The sequence below is a fragment of the Myotis yumanensis genome, unplaced genomic scaffold, assembly GCF_028538775.1.
Source record: "Myotis yumanensis isolate MYYU_CA2020_CCGP unplaced genomic scaffold, mMyoYum1.0.hap1 SCAF_9, whole genome shotgun sequence".
NCBI classification, from domain to species: Eukaryota; Metazoa; Chordata; class Mammalia; order Chiroptera; family Vespertilionidae; genus Myotis; species Myotis yumanensis.
In genome coordinates this window covers 73,602,353-73,618,881 of record NW_027223760.1, presented here as the reverse complement: position 1 = coordinate 73,618,881, position 16,529 = coordinate 73,602,353, and the positions used below count along the sequence as shown (strand labels likewise).

Sequence of the window (16,529 nt, the reverse complement as noted above, 5' to 3'; positions counted from 1 at the left end):
CCAGGCCTTTCCCACTCTATTGTCTGTGTCCATGGGCTATGCATATATGTATACCTATATGTTCTTTGGTTAATCTCTTCCTGTCATCCCCACCCCTCTTCCCTCCGAAATCTGTCCGTCTGTTCTATGCTTTTATGTCTCTGAACCTATTTTGTTTGTCAGTTTATTTTGTTCATTAGATTCCACATGTAAGTGAGATCATGTGATATTTGTCTTTCCCTGACTGGATTATTAACTTAAAAAACACTCCTTTTTATTTTATTTTTTTATTGGAGGGGGGTGGCAGGAGAGAGACCTAGTGCTTTGTTGTTCCATTTATGCATCCATTGGTGGCTTCTTGTATGTGCCCTGACCAGGTGTCAAACCCACAGGTGTCAAACCCACAACCTTGGCATATCAGGACAACACTCTAACCAACTGAGTTAGCCAGCCAGGGCCTCTAGTTTGCTTTTATTAAAACATCATTCATTAAACAAATAAGTACAGTATCTTTTTAAATTTTTATTAAATTTATTGTCTTTTTTAAATTTTTTGGTTTCAATCCATATAAAGGCAAAGTCTGTATTTTGAGAGAATGGTTTTCATGAATCTAAATGGAAATGGTGAGAAAAAAAGAGAAAGAGAATGAGTAAATGGGTACCTGTCACAGGTTTCTATGAATGTATTTTCAGCTGAATCAGGAACAAGACTGTGTTAAAAAAAAACAAAAAACTTAATGTTGTGTGAACATGGTGAAATATGTCATTTTAATACATTTTGAAACATTGAAAAACCTTTATGTTGACTGTGTTCTCATTATAAGTTCCCAGTGCCCCGTCCTCCTTGAAGATTGTTAACCCAACACTAGACTCTCTCACTTTGGAATGGGATCCGCCAAGCCACCCGAATGGCATTTTGACTGAGTACACCTTAAAATATCAGCCAAGTAAGTTATTGGGAGAAGGGAAAATGGAAAATATCATTAAAAAGGAAAAAGAAAACTGTTATCTTAAAATACCAACTGGTTTTTCTTTATAGCTGTGGAATATGTACATATACCTTCAAGTGTTATTCCAAAAGGAACTTCAAATCATACTTTTAAAAGAAAAATTACATATATGGTATTGAAAATTAAGTATTCTGTAGATTAATACAGACCTTTGAGCATGGGGTTTAGGTAGGTGCTATCATTAGACATTATCTGTAACTAGAAAATAGTAACCCTCATTCATTTGGCACAAGACCTCTGAACATGAGGTTTGGGATTATTTAACAATACATGACTCCACCTGCAAAATCCCTGAGATGAGAAATGCTGTCGTGATTCAACTATAAAATTCCCTTAGCTTAGGAGCCAGTAGAGACTCTATTTCCCCCTCTTATGCCATATTATAGGAACTGTAAGAGGTTATCAGTTATGCCAGGCAAAAAAAAAGTCAGTGTAATTCAAACTTGACATTTTTGGTGGACACATTTATTTATAATAGTATATAACAATAGCCGAAACCGGTTTGGCTCAGTGGATAGAGCGTCGGCTTGCGGACTGAAAGGTCCCAGGTTCGATTCCGGTCAAGGGCATGTACCTGGGTTGCGGGCACATCCCCAGTGGGAGATGTGCAGGAGGCAGCTGATCGATGTTCCTCTCTCATCGATGTTTCTAACTCTCTATCTCTCTCCCTTCCTCTCTGTAGAAAATCAATAAAATATATTTTAAAAAAAAAATAGTATATAACAATTAATGGGAAATGCTCTTTTTTCTTATTGACAGTTAACAGCACCCATGAATTAGGCCCACTGGTAGATTTGAAAATTCCTGCCAACAAGACACGTTGGACTTTAAAAAATTTAAATTTCAGCACTCGGTATAAGTTTTATTTCTATGCACAAACATCAGCAGGATCAGGAAGTCAAATAACAGAGGAAGCAGTAACAACAGTGGATGAAGGTAAGATGGGTATGTATAAAATCCATAAAACTATAAGTATTGTGAAACAACGCTCCTTAACTTCAATGTATACTTTTTCTTTTCCTCTGACCATGGAGTATTCATCTTACCCAATTAATATAAACATTTATATGTAATTTCTCATCCAGATATATAAAATAGATTATTTAATTCTTATTAGAATATTACTTGATATTTGTTTCCCAAGTCCATGTGAAAACTTTAAACTTATATTAATATATTGAGGTGAGAGTGGGAAATTACAATATTTTGCCACACTTGAATTTGAAGTTCAAGGCACTGTTTTTGCCTTTCTATAACTTTACATATATGCATACACATGTATGTACACATGTATGTAATACAAATATATATGCACACACAGACATGCATACATATACTCAAGTAAATATAGGTAATTCAGGTTCTGGTCTTGGTTCACCAGAAAGTGGTTTACTAGTCCACAAATTGATTTAGGTTTTCTAGCAATGAAATGAAATAGTGCGTTTATCAAACAAGCATGGGACTCTGTACCTTGGTAGGCCATCTGGTGCAGAGAAAGCAAAGTAGCTCCATTAAAGTATCTAGAAATGAAATTAATACTTTCTTTCATACTTTTTAAAATTATTTTGAAAACCTTTAGATTCAATAAAAATATTGTAAAAGATTTCCTCTTTTTGCATGTCTCTAAATTGTAGAATTGCTTAAGGATTGTTGATTTGATTATCTTCCATAGCATAAGAAATTGACAGTACTACTCCAAAATTGGTTTGAGATATCCTAAGCCTTCTTATATAATAGGCAAGCATGAATAATGTACCTTAAATGTGGATTTGAATACTGCATAAGTTTGGGGACACAAATATGTCTTTGTCCCCTGAACCTGGTATGGTACACTTCATTCTTCTTGCATGCTTTAGCACTGTAATAAGTGTTTTTATATAGCTTTACATGCTCATGGGTGTGTTACATTTAACTATATAGTGTCCTATTTCTGTTTCCCTTCATTAAAGCTGGTATTCTTCCACCTGATGTAGGTGCAGGCAAAGGTAAAATAATTCATCTGCATGACTTTATACATGTGTGAAATTTGCAATGTTAAACATGGGGAAGTGCAGCATGGGTTAAAAGAGAAAATAAAATAAGCTTTGAAACAACAAAAGAAAGAGCAGATCTTGGCAGATCTTGGCTTTAACATTAATATTTAGTCTTTATACAAATAGAAAGCCACACATTACATTTTTCTAAGACTTCTCTCGAGACTTATCCCTGGTGCAAATCCTAATCTTACCTTTTAATGATATGATTGTGGCTGGATCAGACAGGACCAAAACTGTGGATTTGTCACAGGTCCTCTCTATGGCCACGCCACGTATTAAAGAAATATTAGTCGTGTGATGAAAATAGACTGTGAGAAATCAGATCAACAGTTTTCCATTCTGATTTAGCTAGACCCCTCATAGACACAGTGTACACTTTGCTGCATTACACTACACTGTCCATTTGAAATTTTGGCTTAGCGGTCAATACCTTCTATTTATCCTGGGACTAGAAGTCTGCCCACCAGGATCCCCAAGGAGCAAGTCTTTCCGTCCGCCTGCATGCTCTACTCAGTTGTGTTACTCCATCCTGTCTTCACCAAACTGCTCAAGTCTCCTCCTCCTGGGTAATAAATAGTCAATCATCACAATGGATTACTTTTGTTCTTTATCTTGCACAGCACTCTGGGTGAGAAAGATTGGTTGGAGAATGGTGCTTGAATACGTTGTAGTATGTCTTCCATGTGGGGCAGTCCCAAAGATCCCCAGTCTTTCACCCTGGGCTGTGGTTGGTCTGTTAGCCTTGGACATGTTTTCTTGGGGAGAACCTGGGGCCAGGGGTTTTCTTGGGCTTTGACAGACTGAATGAGTACAAATAGGAATGAAAAAAAAGACCGAGAGAAATCAGTGCTTTGTCCCAAATTATTCAAATCTTGTGAGCTTAGGTCTGATACACATCTTCTATTTTCTTAGAAATCTGCTTATAGTCAGAGTCATGGTAAATTATAAAATGTAGATTAGATAGATTTTAGAGTGATTGAATAAGAACCGTAGCTATTTTTGCTAACCTTAATATATTACCTATGTTTTTAGACTTGGACAAAGTTGTAAAACTTCAAAATTTCCAAAATACTGTAAAAAGATGTAAACCTCTCTTTTATATGTATTCTTCTTTCCTGGGGCAATTAGATAGCAATTAAAAGCCTCAGTAGTTTTACAATCATTTACTGCCAGGTCCCCACATAACCTCCTTGAAGCAGTCCAGAGAAAACCTGGCCTCGCTCCCTGTGCAAAGGATGCCTAGAGTCAAGAGCAGAGTAATTGTGTTGCAACGGGGCTACCTGTGAAGTGAATCTGAGTTTTCCATGGACTTGTCCTGTTAGAATAGGACATGCAATCCACTGGGGAAAAATACATCACCTGCTTATTTTAATGAATTAAAACTAAGTAAAATAAATCTTTATTAAGATAGTTTAGGTTTTATCATTTAATGTTACTCAATTGAATTGCGAATTGCTTATGATTATAGAGATAAGTAAAAATGGAGTGTCAGAAGGTTCTTGAAGTCCCCAGTGTTGAAATCTGATGGATCTCATATAAGAAGAGAAATAGAATTTAAAATTTAAGAGAAAGCTAAATCTGTCCTCATTTTCTATATTGTTTCTTTTAATAGTGCACCAGTAATTAAACATTGCTTGCATAAAATGATGACATTTTACTGATAAGAATTTAAGCTGATCAAAAAGAAATTGTTGTCCTTAATTTCCCTCCCTTAAAAAATATTTCTTTATTTCAATCTAAGAATAAATTTTATCTTCTCTGTTTTTCTTCTCCAGGTGGGGTTTAGATACTCCCTGAGAGAAGAGAATGAAAGTGTCCCACAGTCCTCTCGAAATTTTAATACTTTTATATATCTTTTATATTTTAATTTAAAGCAGCATGAAAGAGAATAAAGAAGAGATAAATCATTGAGGAAAAACATGTGTGATAGACTCAGCTATAGCAGCACCAGCCTCTAATGATTTTAACTAACTTCTGGTGGAAGAGGGGAAAAGCGATGCATCTAAGTTTAATTTTTTAGTTTTCTGGAAGATTTTAAGCGATGTCAATGAAACCCAAGCTTACACATATATAATTACTTAAGCCATGAAGAAGCCAGGATAATTAATTTACCTGTATTATGCCTACTTTCCCTTTTCCTTACCACTCTCCTCAACTTGATCGTGAAAATACTCCTGAGATCTTCAGGAGTCACTTATTTTGATCCATGTCCTTCTTTTGTTTTCAATATCTCTGTAAGAATTGTAGTTGTTTGGATGCATTTGTTCAATTTCTGTGTCCTTTTAAATACAGGGTGTCCCCCCAAAACTGTACTAGTATACACACTAACAGCTGATGATAGCTCAATGGACATTTCTTTCTTTTCAGATTTAAACCATTGGAATTAAGAATGGCAGCCAAAGTGTGTATACATTTTTGGGAGACACCTTGTAGTTTTGTGTCTGGTACTCTAGGAAATAGACCTGTGAAGGCATCTGTAAAAATGAACCGAAGTGCGCAGATAATGGATTTGAGTTAAGGTCTCAGTATTGCTGATGAATGGACACTGCCTTATTGATAGCTTTTACTTTCTCACCCTTGGAACCAGTCTTCAGAACATGGTTGCGAAGTGACTATTTAGGGCACTGGAATAGGAAGAAACTAATTGGCAAGTCAGAAATTGAACCTGGTTCTTGACCTAATTAGCAGCTGACAATTAATTAAGAGGAGGACACTGAGGAGCTGGTGACATCCTCTCTGTGGTCAGACTCTCACTATATAATTATATCAGAGTTGGTCCCACTGCTACCAATTAGGTCAAGACACAGGAAAACCTAAGGAACCAGCAAATTAAAATCAAGTTTAAAGTTTACAGTTTTATTTCACCTGAACAACAGCAACAAAAGACTATATAGAGGGTTCAATCAAGTTCAATGTCTAACGTCTACCAGGCAGATAAAGTGCAATAGCCTTTTATAAGACACTGGGTATCTAGATGGTAAAACACAGCCAGTTAAGACCAACATACAAAGAAGAGTAAACATAGATGCTAAACTAGTTATTTGAATAAAATTGTATATGAACATAGAGGAGTGAACCATTTCTTTTGCCAAACAAGATCAGGAAAAACTTCACAAAGAACGTGATAACCAATTTGGCCTTGAGACAAATACAGAATTTTGGCAGATGAGTCAAAGGAGGGGGGTGTATAAATTATTGGTAAGGTAATAAGCAAAGGCATGGGTTTGAAAGCCTACAAATGTAGAGTGCCTGCGAAAGAACCTGAGTTGTGACTGAAGAGGTGGGTGAGGACACATGATTAACGGCCATGCTTGCCTGGCTAAGGAATTTGTGTTTACCTATCAATAGAGGTCAGTCATCTCTATGTTCTAAAAAGAAATGTCAGGATTGGACTTGTAGTTTAGAAGCTAAAATGTACAAAGACACAGTAGGAAGAGAGACTAGAGTGGACTCCTGAGAAAGCCCAGCTGAGAGAGGACACTAGCACGTCCCAGGAGACAATGTCCAACACATCAGAGGTGCTCAGTGAGTGAGTGTTCAGTAAGAAGGTGGATGAGTAGGAGTCAAAGCCAGGAGAGTTAGAATTCTCTGACAAAAGTGGCCAGACAGACAACCTCAGAAAATCGCAATATCTTCTCTGGGTGTCTTTAAGAATAAGTGAAATGTTCTTCAGTTAGAAATATTTCACTATGGTTCTGCCTTCAACATTTTCCATAATTACAGCAGATTAAGTTCCTCAGTTCCATGATCCCAAAATTTTTTAAAGAAAATTAATGTTTTGCCTGGGTTCTTTGCCACTGATGTTTTACAAACATGTTCATATTTACAATCTCTGTTTATTGATCATATTCCTATAGTTATCTATTTCTTCAGGTGCAAAATCAATTAGGTCCACATGATTCAGTACTCAATTTTTCTCTCTCTGCTGTTTCCCACCCTTAGCATGAAGGGGCACACAATATACGTATGATGGTGAACTGTATCTCAGAGGTCAAGTGCATTATTTAATTTCTTAATATACTTCTCTTTTAGATCTAAGAAGTGCAATTTCATCACATTTTAGATAAGAGGTCTTTAGCTTCTAAATTACCTAACATAATTTGGAATTTAATTTTAGAGTCTGAAAAACCCTTCTGATTTCCTATCCTAGGATGTTTTCTCTGGGATAATAAACTGGTCTTAATCAGTTTTAACTATCCAAGTTAATATATTTGTAAATATGTTATTTTAAGGTTAGGCACTTACAGTAAAGCTGATATAATTGTCAGCTTCAGATGCCCAAATAACATCTTTTAATAACTATAGGTGCCATCTTTACTCGTAGCAAGTAACCTCCGTAATTTGGTGTTTTAAGATGCTATGTAGGTTGCAGCATGATTTTTCAGAACAGGATATGTAATGAGCACTTAGAAGGTAAGATTGTCTTGCTCTCTGGGATGTGTCAAGTGAAATAGTTCTTTTATTTCTTCTTTCTTAACTTTAGATAAAAGCACATTTGGTGATTCTTTCTTCAGCTTTTCTTCCAGTATACCTACCCCTCCAACATCCTCCAAGCAGGTGTTCCTCACCTGGGTCCCTGAACTTAAAGAAGTTTCTGACTCAAATGAGGTCAAAAGCTACTATTGTGAGGAGCATCCTTTCTCACCCCAACACAAATTCTTTAAAGACCCACACTGACATGATAAACAGAATTGGAAGTAGCCACCTAGTATTTGCAGTCTGTGACCTCTGCCCCCCGCATCGTTCAGCAATCCCACATGCCGTCATATATCAGTAAACGAAGGCTTTGGTGTTTCCTGGGACTGTATCTAATGGACAACAGTTCACATTATGCAGGACCCGTATAATAGAACTCATAGATTTTTAACATTGTGCATCAATCACTATTTCTAATTATTGACTTATTTCCTAAGGCTGTAGTTTAAAAAAATGAAAAACCTGTCTGTAATAAAAGTGAAGTATGCGTGAACCCTAAATATCAGCAGTAAATTCTAATTCAGTTTTATTTGCACAGTTTCAGAGTACTTAGAATTATTTATATTTGTGTGTATGGTGTTGCAATTTGATTGTCTGTCTGTTTTATTTTTCTATTGTATATTTATTTCAAGCAGTAAATCCCAGGATCAGCAAACTTACTGTCGCAGCTGCTGAGACCTATGCCAATATCAGTTGGGAATATGAGGGACCAGAGCATGTCAACTTTTATGTTGAATATGGTGTAGCCGGCAGTAAGAAACAACTTCATTACCCGGTTTTTAATTTGGGGGATACATTTAAAGAGATTAAGAACATTTTAAAGGATTTACTGTGGATCATCTTGAAAAATAACTTGATCCAAGTAAATGAGTCAGCTTCATCTAAAAAACATTGTAGTGAACCATTAACCTATGTATGTTACTCATAACAAAAAAAATCTGTCTTGTTCCTGTTATTTAAAACAAGGAATGTAAGTTCCATTGCATATGTTATTTTCATATCATGGTACTTAAAACTGTTCTATACCCACAACATGTAAACAAGGGTAATAATGAATTACTATAGTTGTAAGTACAATAGAAAAGAGGAAAAGTTTGTTCAAAATGGACCTTGAAGTAGCAGAAATCAAGCAGACTTTAGTCATTTTGCATATACTACGCAACAGAATTTTATCAGAGACTGAAGAAAATTACCACTTGTATTTCAATGTTAATATATTCCTGAATCAGGCTCCCTACTTACATCCTGGCCACTTCTACCAGGAGATGGGGCAGGTCTAAAGTTCAGCAGTTTATGAAAACCCCTTGTCCCCTCCTAACGCAGTGTGCTCCGCACATAATAAGCTGGGTGGCCATGGAATGTTTGTATGAAATGTTGAACATAGTCCAACTCTCTGTTTAGGTCTTAATCAGGCAAATAAATATTTAGTCCTTTAGGAAAATTAATGTGTGGGAAAAGTTGAATTTATAACTTGGATAAATTTGAAGGCATTTATGTTTACTAAAAGATTCATCTTGTTAATCTTAAAAGCAAGTCTTCCCAATGTTCATTTAAACTATGTAATATGTAACAGTTCTTTGTATACACATTAGTAGAAAAAGTCAGTAGTGTTTTAAGACAAGGTGTAGGCGAAGAAGCCTCCTTTGGATTAAAAAGAAGATTTAAAACAATGGGCACCTATGCAATCTTGCAACCTGAACATCAATGTTCATGTAGTTCTTCATTTTAATTGATTTATTTGACTCGACCTAAAATGATATACATAAACATCCTACATTTTGTCTTTCACTTATAAAGAATTTTCCTTTCTTGAAGCATTTAAGTGACTTCTGGTCCCTTAAAATATTATAATTTGTTGTTTTTGCAAAATTTCCATAGGCAAAGAAGAATGGAGGAAAGAAATTGTAAATGGTTCTCGGAGCTTCTTTGGGTTAAAGGGTCTAATGCCAGGAACAGCATACAAAGTTCGAGTTGGTGCTGAGGGGGACTCTGGTTTTGTGAGTTCAGAGGATGTGTTTGAGACAGGCCCAGGTGAGGTGCACGCCACGCCGGTTCTGCTCATGCTCAGGGGTGCAGCCACCGGGCACCCCCGCTGGAGATGGGGGCAAGTGGTGCTGCTCTGGACAGGACTGTGAATGTCTTTCTGTGGGGTCCTGTTGGGTTGGGAGCTGGGCTTTTAATTGCCTTTGGCTCTTTATATGAAATCAGTTACAGAATTGAGCAAAACCTCTTTTAATGACATTATTGCCAAAACCATTACAAAAACAGAGCTAAATATGATTCTTAACTTTCTTTATTTAGGTAACTCAATCTTTCACATCATTTACATGAATAAACTGTCCCGCGGAGTTAGAATGGAATTTTTGAAATGCTTTTGAAGCTGAAATAACTCATTGATAAAGTCACATTTTTCCATGTCAAAATGGACGGTAGCCCTGCAGAACCTTGCAGTTTGGTTAGACAACTGATGCAAATATTGTTAAATTTCTATAGAACAAGAAATTGTTCACTTTATGTATTTCATTGTAGTTATATATTTGACTATATATTTTAGTTATTTGAACATTATCAAAACACATAAGTAATAATTAAAGTCTCTAAAATAAAGAAAAATGTTCATATAAGAGTCAAAAATATTCATATTTGTTCACAAGATGGGAAACAATACCTGCTTACTTAAATTTAAAGAAGGGCTGTGTGGTATGTGTTCATTTTGTGATTCATACATGTTATGTTCAGTCATTTCATGCATTCTTAAGGAAATGTTGCATTTCCTATAGAATCTATAGGCAACATGTATTTTTTGTGTCTTTAATTACCCAAGCATTATGATTTTAAAGTCACTTCTTATAATTTAGAAAGTATACAATCAAGAGTGAATTCTTAAAAAGAGAGAGAGAGAGAGAGAGAGAAACCAAAGGTGATAATAATTTACTAAACTACATTTTTAAGTATTTATGTGCTAGATTCATAATATATAAAGACAAAAAATTTTCTGTTATTCTGTTCTTTGTATTTTCATATCCATTTGTGTACAAAGTTCTAGGAAAATACTGTATTATACTTAAATGATAAATATCAATTGACAGTATTACAAGATGTTTGTTATTATTGGTAACTTTTAATTTCAAAATACTAAAAGCTCAAGTAGATATTCTGTCCTTTTACAGCTAGAATACTAGCAGTAACAATAGCATTAGCATTTAATCAGCTTTAGTCTATTTCAGGCGAATGGTTTTCATGGCTTTTCTCATTCAGTCCTTACAACAATCCTATGAAGTGGGCAGAGTTATTACCCACTTATACAGTATGCCAGTGACATGTAATGAGAGATGGAATGCCTACCTGTCACCCAGTTAGAATGTGGGGGAGCTGGAGTTAGAGTCTCAGCCTTCCAACACTGGAGTAGAGACTCTCACTACCCCACACACAGGGTCCCATGGGTCCACACTCGAGGAGAACAAGTGGTCTCAGAAATGATCGCTTAGTCTTCCCAGCTCTTATGGACCCAGGGTCCAGTGAACTCTCAGCTTGCAGACCCAGCTAGAATGAGATTCCACCCGTAAAATCAAGGTGTGGCCTTTTATAGGACAGATGGCAAACCCTTTAGAAAAAAAAATGTCTTCAGTGTTGCTATATCTACAGTTCCAGCTGCAGCCGACAGGTGGCTCAATTGAGCCTCACAATGAGTGGACCATTCTTGTGTACCAGCAATGGAGAAATAGGACAAGGCTACAACCAGTTATTGTCGCCTTTTACATATAAATGTAACTATTAAAAAGTAAATATTGATTAAACCCTAGTGACCTTAGTTAGTATATTACCTCCTGGAACAAATATGTATTGTAAATCCAACTCCCTATTCTCCCAGTTTCACTGCTCTGTCCTGTAGGGCCACTGGGTTAACTCCAGTGTGAAAGCATTGTCTTCTGCGGCTCTTGCTTCTCCTCCCCTCCATGCTACGTTCTGAGATTGAATGTCAGTGCTGGGCATGGAAGCATACCGTCCTGGCTAATTTTTTAACTTTGCATTAATGAGCTACTTCCTAAGTTCTACTAATTTCAGGAACTAGACTCAACTTTCATCTACACTTGTTTTATGAATCTTGTTAATCTGACACCACCCCTGCCTTTGATAGTCTGAGTATTTAAGATGTATTTCTCCGTTTTTTCCAGTGGCACCAAAGTTGAACACCAAATCAAACAGGACTGTCGGGCAGGGTCCTGGTGCTGTACCTCTTACCCACCCTCCTGTTAGGCCCCCACCTCCTCTTCCTGCTTTCTCATCTCTTTCCCTCAATTGCCCTATCTCTTCCTCTCAAATCACAAAGGATGTAAAGCACATTGTTTTTTCTGAGGCCTGTCAGCTGCCTCCAAACTTTAGCCAAGGTAATTTTCCCCCTTTCTATACATTTCTAACTATTTTCACGGAACAGGGCATTTTTATATATAATGGATTTTTAAATTTTTTATTGATTTCAGAGAGGAAGAGAAAGGGAGAGAGAGATAGAAACATCAATGATGAGAGAGAATCGTTGATCGGCTGCCTCCTGCAAGTTGCCCACTGGGGATCCATCCCACAGCCCGGGCTGACCAGGAATCAAAATGCAACCTCCTGGTTTATAGGTTGACGCTCAAACACTGAGCCATGCTGGCTGTGCTATAATGGATTCTTTATAGACATTTATCCCACTGTGTCTTCCATGCTCATTTTATTAGTCTAAGTAGAACATTTTCCTCAGAGATCTACTAGCACAGAGCACAGATTATCCACAAGACACCAAGCAATGCCATAGCAGAAGACTGTTCTTAAAAATAACTTCTAGGAAACAAAGTGAATTTCATTTTGGCTTATTTTCTTTTTTCACATTCTTGATATTTGTCTATTTCTTCAATTTATGGCTTTCTGGATTACCCAAGTAATACATAACATAATTTTTATAAAGGTTTTAGATAAATTGAAAATCCTCTTTCTATCTTCAACCCAGTCTTACTAATAACCCACCCATTGAAAATCAGATTCAATAAGAAAAATCCCCATGGCTTCATTCTGTGTGTGTGTGTGTGTGTGTGATGCATAACTTGGGTTTGTAAAATCATCTGTAGTTAAGATGATTTTAGAGTATCCTGGGAAAACTTGAAGCTTTTTTAGTCATTGTGGACTTTAGATCCATTCTTATATGGATAGGAAGCCAATAAAAGTTATTTTAACTTAAATAGTTTTGTTTCATATTAATTTCCGGTGCACTTGTGTGTGCATGTATGTATGTGAGTATGAGCACACATATGCACCTGTTAACATTCTGTGTCTGCCTAATTTTAAATAATGAATGGGATAGTGAAATATTTGGCACTTTTTTCTTTAGATATAGAGGAGGCAATAATTTAAGGTGAATTTGGATGTTCCTTTATGAACTGTCAATGAAACATTTCCACTTTTTGCATAGTAGCAAGCTGCCAGTTCAATTTGACAGTCACCATCTTTATAAGACAATGTTTGTGCTAGTTTTTTAGAATCTTATTGCATTTTGCCTTTATCAGTTGCATTTAATTAGTGGAAAATGTAAATACAGATACTATTTATGACAAAGCTGTAAATCATGAAGTATACTAAAAACTCTTTAACTTCAATCAGAAGTTCAATAGATTTACATGGTTGGTTTGGGGTTCAGTTTTGAAGAAAAAGCATACAAAGACCACGTGAGAATTGACAAATACACTGCCAAAGAGTATGTAGTGATGGACTTCTAAACTGTTTTTACCTTTCTCAGAATAACAAAGTCCCTACAACATTTTATTCTTGTAAAGACTTCTGCAGATTTGATGTCTGGGCATGTTTTCAGGAAGGCATTACAGCGGTAGAGCGTAATGGCTACTACCATGTACCCTGGAGTCAGACAGGCTTGGGTCAAACTCCAGCTCTTGAGCAAGTTCTTTACCCTCTCTGGGCATGGATCTATTTCCCATGCTTATCTCAAAGGATTGTTGTGAAGATTAAATGAGATTTTTTTTCCCTCCCAGCACAGTGCCTTGCAGATAGTAAGAGTTTCACAATGTAAGCTCTCATTATGACCATGTTCATCATCATCCCATCATTATTGTTGTACCTGTGTGGAAGGGGAGCACTGTCTATACTGGTGCTTACCTTGTATCAAGTTATGATACAACTCAAATCCCCTCTAACCCATGAGGCACAAGGGGAAAGGCTACTGGCATGTGATTTGTAGCCTTTATTAAATACATTATATTCCAGATAATGTATTTCCACTTCTCGTTTGATTTCTTAAACACACACCCACATATTTTTCACATTCCTCTTCACACTTGATTTTAAGCATTTCATTTTTCTCCCTGCATTTTATGTGGAGAAAAAAAGGCAATGAGGTGCCACTTTTGTACAGATATCAGAACCTAGGATACATGTAGCCATGCTTATTTCTGCATCCAGAGATCACATACACCTAAGCCAATATTGTTAAATGTATTCAAAAGGAATTAATCAAATTAAAAGCATGACAGAGGCATGCTTATGAATCTAAAGAAGAAACCCTTTTTCTTTATTATGGTCAAAAGAGAAAAAGGCCTTTAAAAAAGTTGTATACCAATTTATTTAAACAAATCCTCATGGGCATGTCTGAATAGCCATTGATGCTGCACTTTGTCCCATTTGATTGACACTCTTGAATAATACTAGAAATGCTAATTATTCCATGTTTTTCTTAGGAGATTTGGTTGAAAAAGAGGCTTCACATTTATTGACTCAAACAGAATAGATGAAGACTTAAAGAACATGTATACATGTGAATGAGTATTTTCTGTCTAAACTGGTCACTATTCCAGTAATGATGCCTCTGATCAAGATATACTCCAAAGTCTTTTAATATATTTGTATTGATTTCATAGAAGAAGAAAGAGGGAGAGAAAGATAGAAACATCAATGATGAGAGAGAATCATTGATTGGCTGCCTCCTCCACGTCCCTCACTGGGGATCGAGCCTGCAACCCAGGAATGTGCCCTGACCGGGAATCAAACCGTGACCTCCTGGTTCATAGATTGGCACTCAACCACTGAGCCATGCCGGTTGGGCTCCAAGGTCTTTTAAATGGATCCTAAGCAATGTTGATCTTTTGAGGGTAAATTGGATTTTTCAGAAATTTGCAAAAGTTATTCAGAACCATCTCTTATAAATAAGATGAATAGCAAAGGAGATGAATAACAAATCTAAGTAACGTTTTGAGTGAAAATTGAGATATAAAATCATAAGGCTGGTTCCAGTCTTATATGGACAGTTTTCTTAAGTGCAAAGTTTTCTTTTTTAACAGATTTCCAAAACATTTTGAAAAATGGCAGCATCATTGCAATATTTTAGCCTCCAAAGTGCTGCCTTTGAAGGAAAAAATACTCTATTAGATGTATACATTCTGTTCTGCTTAAAATTCAGTCTTATATTCTTACCATGGTACTTAATGAACAATTTATCTTATAAACAGTAAATTTGTTCATTTGTTTCTCATACTTGAAATAACTGTGAACATAATGTTCAGCAGGGTTTGTTGGCGTTTAATGGTATTATCATTCAGATTTCTCTGTTTGAATTGTTTTAAGATTTTTCAAAGTGAAGTACTTATACCTGGTTGATAACTGACAGATTCCAATTTGGGGCCACATGTAAAACATTACAAGTTTATATACTATAGCAATTTATTATACAAGAGACTCCACCATCTCTCTCTTAACCCATTCCCACTGATGCCATCCATTTGCTTTCCAGCAATGGCAAGCCGACAGGTGGACATTGCGACTCAAGGCTGGTTCATTGGTCTCATGTGTGCTGTCGCTCTCCTGATCTTAATTTTGTTGATCGTTTGCTTCATCAGAAGAAACAAGGGTGGTAAATATCCAGGTAAGAAATAAAGATTAAAATTTCCTTATAATGCCGCCTAATTATCCACGGAAGTAAAAAGAAATCATGAGGGTAAATCATGTAGCTTGCAATAAGTATATCTTTACAAAGCCATAAACTTGGACTTCCTGTTCAAACAATTTATTATCTGTTTTTATCTAATGGGAGCCTACACATTGTTGAGGGTCAGAAGACATCTGGTGGGAGTACATTAAACTGTTCTTTGAAGATATTAGTGACTCTGCTTCCTTAGGCTCCACATAAGTCATAGGGGCCAAAATAGCACCTACAACCAACAGGCAGAGGGTGAAGGTACCAGAAGTCCCCCCAGGAAATAATGCATGAACGGCGCCCTTATGTCATGATGTTGAACATTGCTTTCCTTATAGGGTTGATGTTATATAACCCATATGGTTGTGTAGAAGTGTTTTCTTTCCACTGCTGTGTATCTCAAAGAGTGCACTGGTAAAACCTTTGAATAAGGAAACACGAGATCAATAGATAAGAATGTTATTTTGAAATTTTCAGTTAAAGAAAAGGAAGACGCCCACCCTGATCCCGAAATCCAGCCCATGAAGGAAGACGATGGCACTTTTGGGGAATACAGGTGAGCCTCTTCTCCCCAGCCCGCACCTTCCTGGCGCTGCGGACACGGCACTGGTCTCCCAGGATGGGGTCGCGCCGGGAACAGCTCTCCCTGCTGTTTCATATTTTCTTCAAATGTTCGTTCATCAACACTTCCATGTCTAAATGTGTACACATCCCTCGCAGTTAAAATAGTCACTCGCTTTTATTAAAGAACAAATTTCCAGTTTAGTCACAGGTTTAAGGTGGAGTGTCGTCCACTCTGTAGTATTATCCAGAGGCCTTTGCTGTATTGATCAGCCTAGCACAGTGGTTGTGTTACAAGAAGAGTTAAAACAACAATAAAGGCCCCACAAACCTGCCTTGTAAAGAAAACTATACCTGTTACCTTCTTTATTTTTTACCTGTTACCTTCTAAATGGTGCTTTTAAAAATCAGTGTTAGTCTTTAATCTTGGATTAGATTTTTTTTCCCAAAACAAAAACCTATAATTCTGCCCCTTAATCATGAAATTATGACTAGTTTGTTTTAGAGGCTGTTC

General features: G+C 36.5%; 1 protein-coding gene across 41 annotated transcripts in view; it reads left to right on the top strand.

Annotated features, from left to right (window-relative positions):
* Positions 1-16,529, top strand: part of NRCAM (neuronal cell adhesion molecule) — a 259,428-nt gene that overhangs the window by 237,480 nt on the left and 5,419 nt on the right. For 11 of the 41 annotated variants that reach the window (XM_070424674.1, XM_070424676.1, XM_070424688.1 and 8 more), the window contains 7 exons: positions 803-925; positions 1,748-1,933; positions 2,938-2,973; positions 8,133-8,252; positions 9,379-9,531; positions 15,272-15,403; positions 15,932-16,010. In XM_070424674.1, the coding sequence (XP_070280775.1) occupies positions 803-925; positions 1,748-1,933; positions 2,938-2,973; positions 8,133-8,252; positions 9,379-9,531; positions 15,272-15,403; positions 15,932-16,010 (829 nt within the window). The remainder of the gene's footprint in view (positions 1-802; positions 926-1,747; positions 1,934-2,937; positions 2,974-8,132; positions 8,253-9,378; positions 9,532-15,271; positions 15,404-15,931; positions 16,011-16,529) is intronic. The other 30 variants (XM_070424714.1, XM_070424710.1, XM_070424711.1 and 27 more) reach the window with 15 other exon arrangements.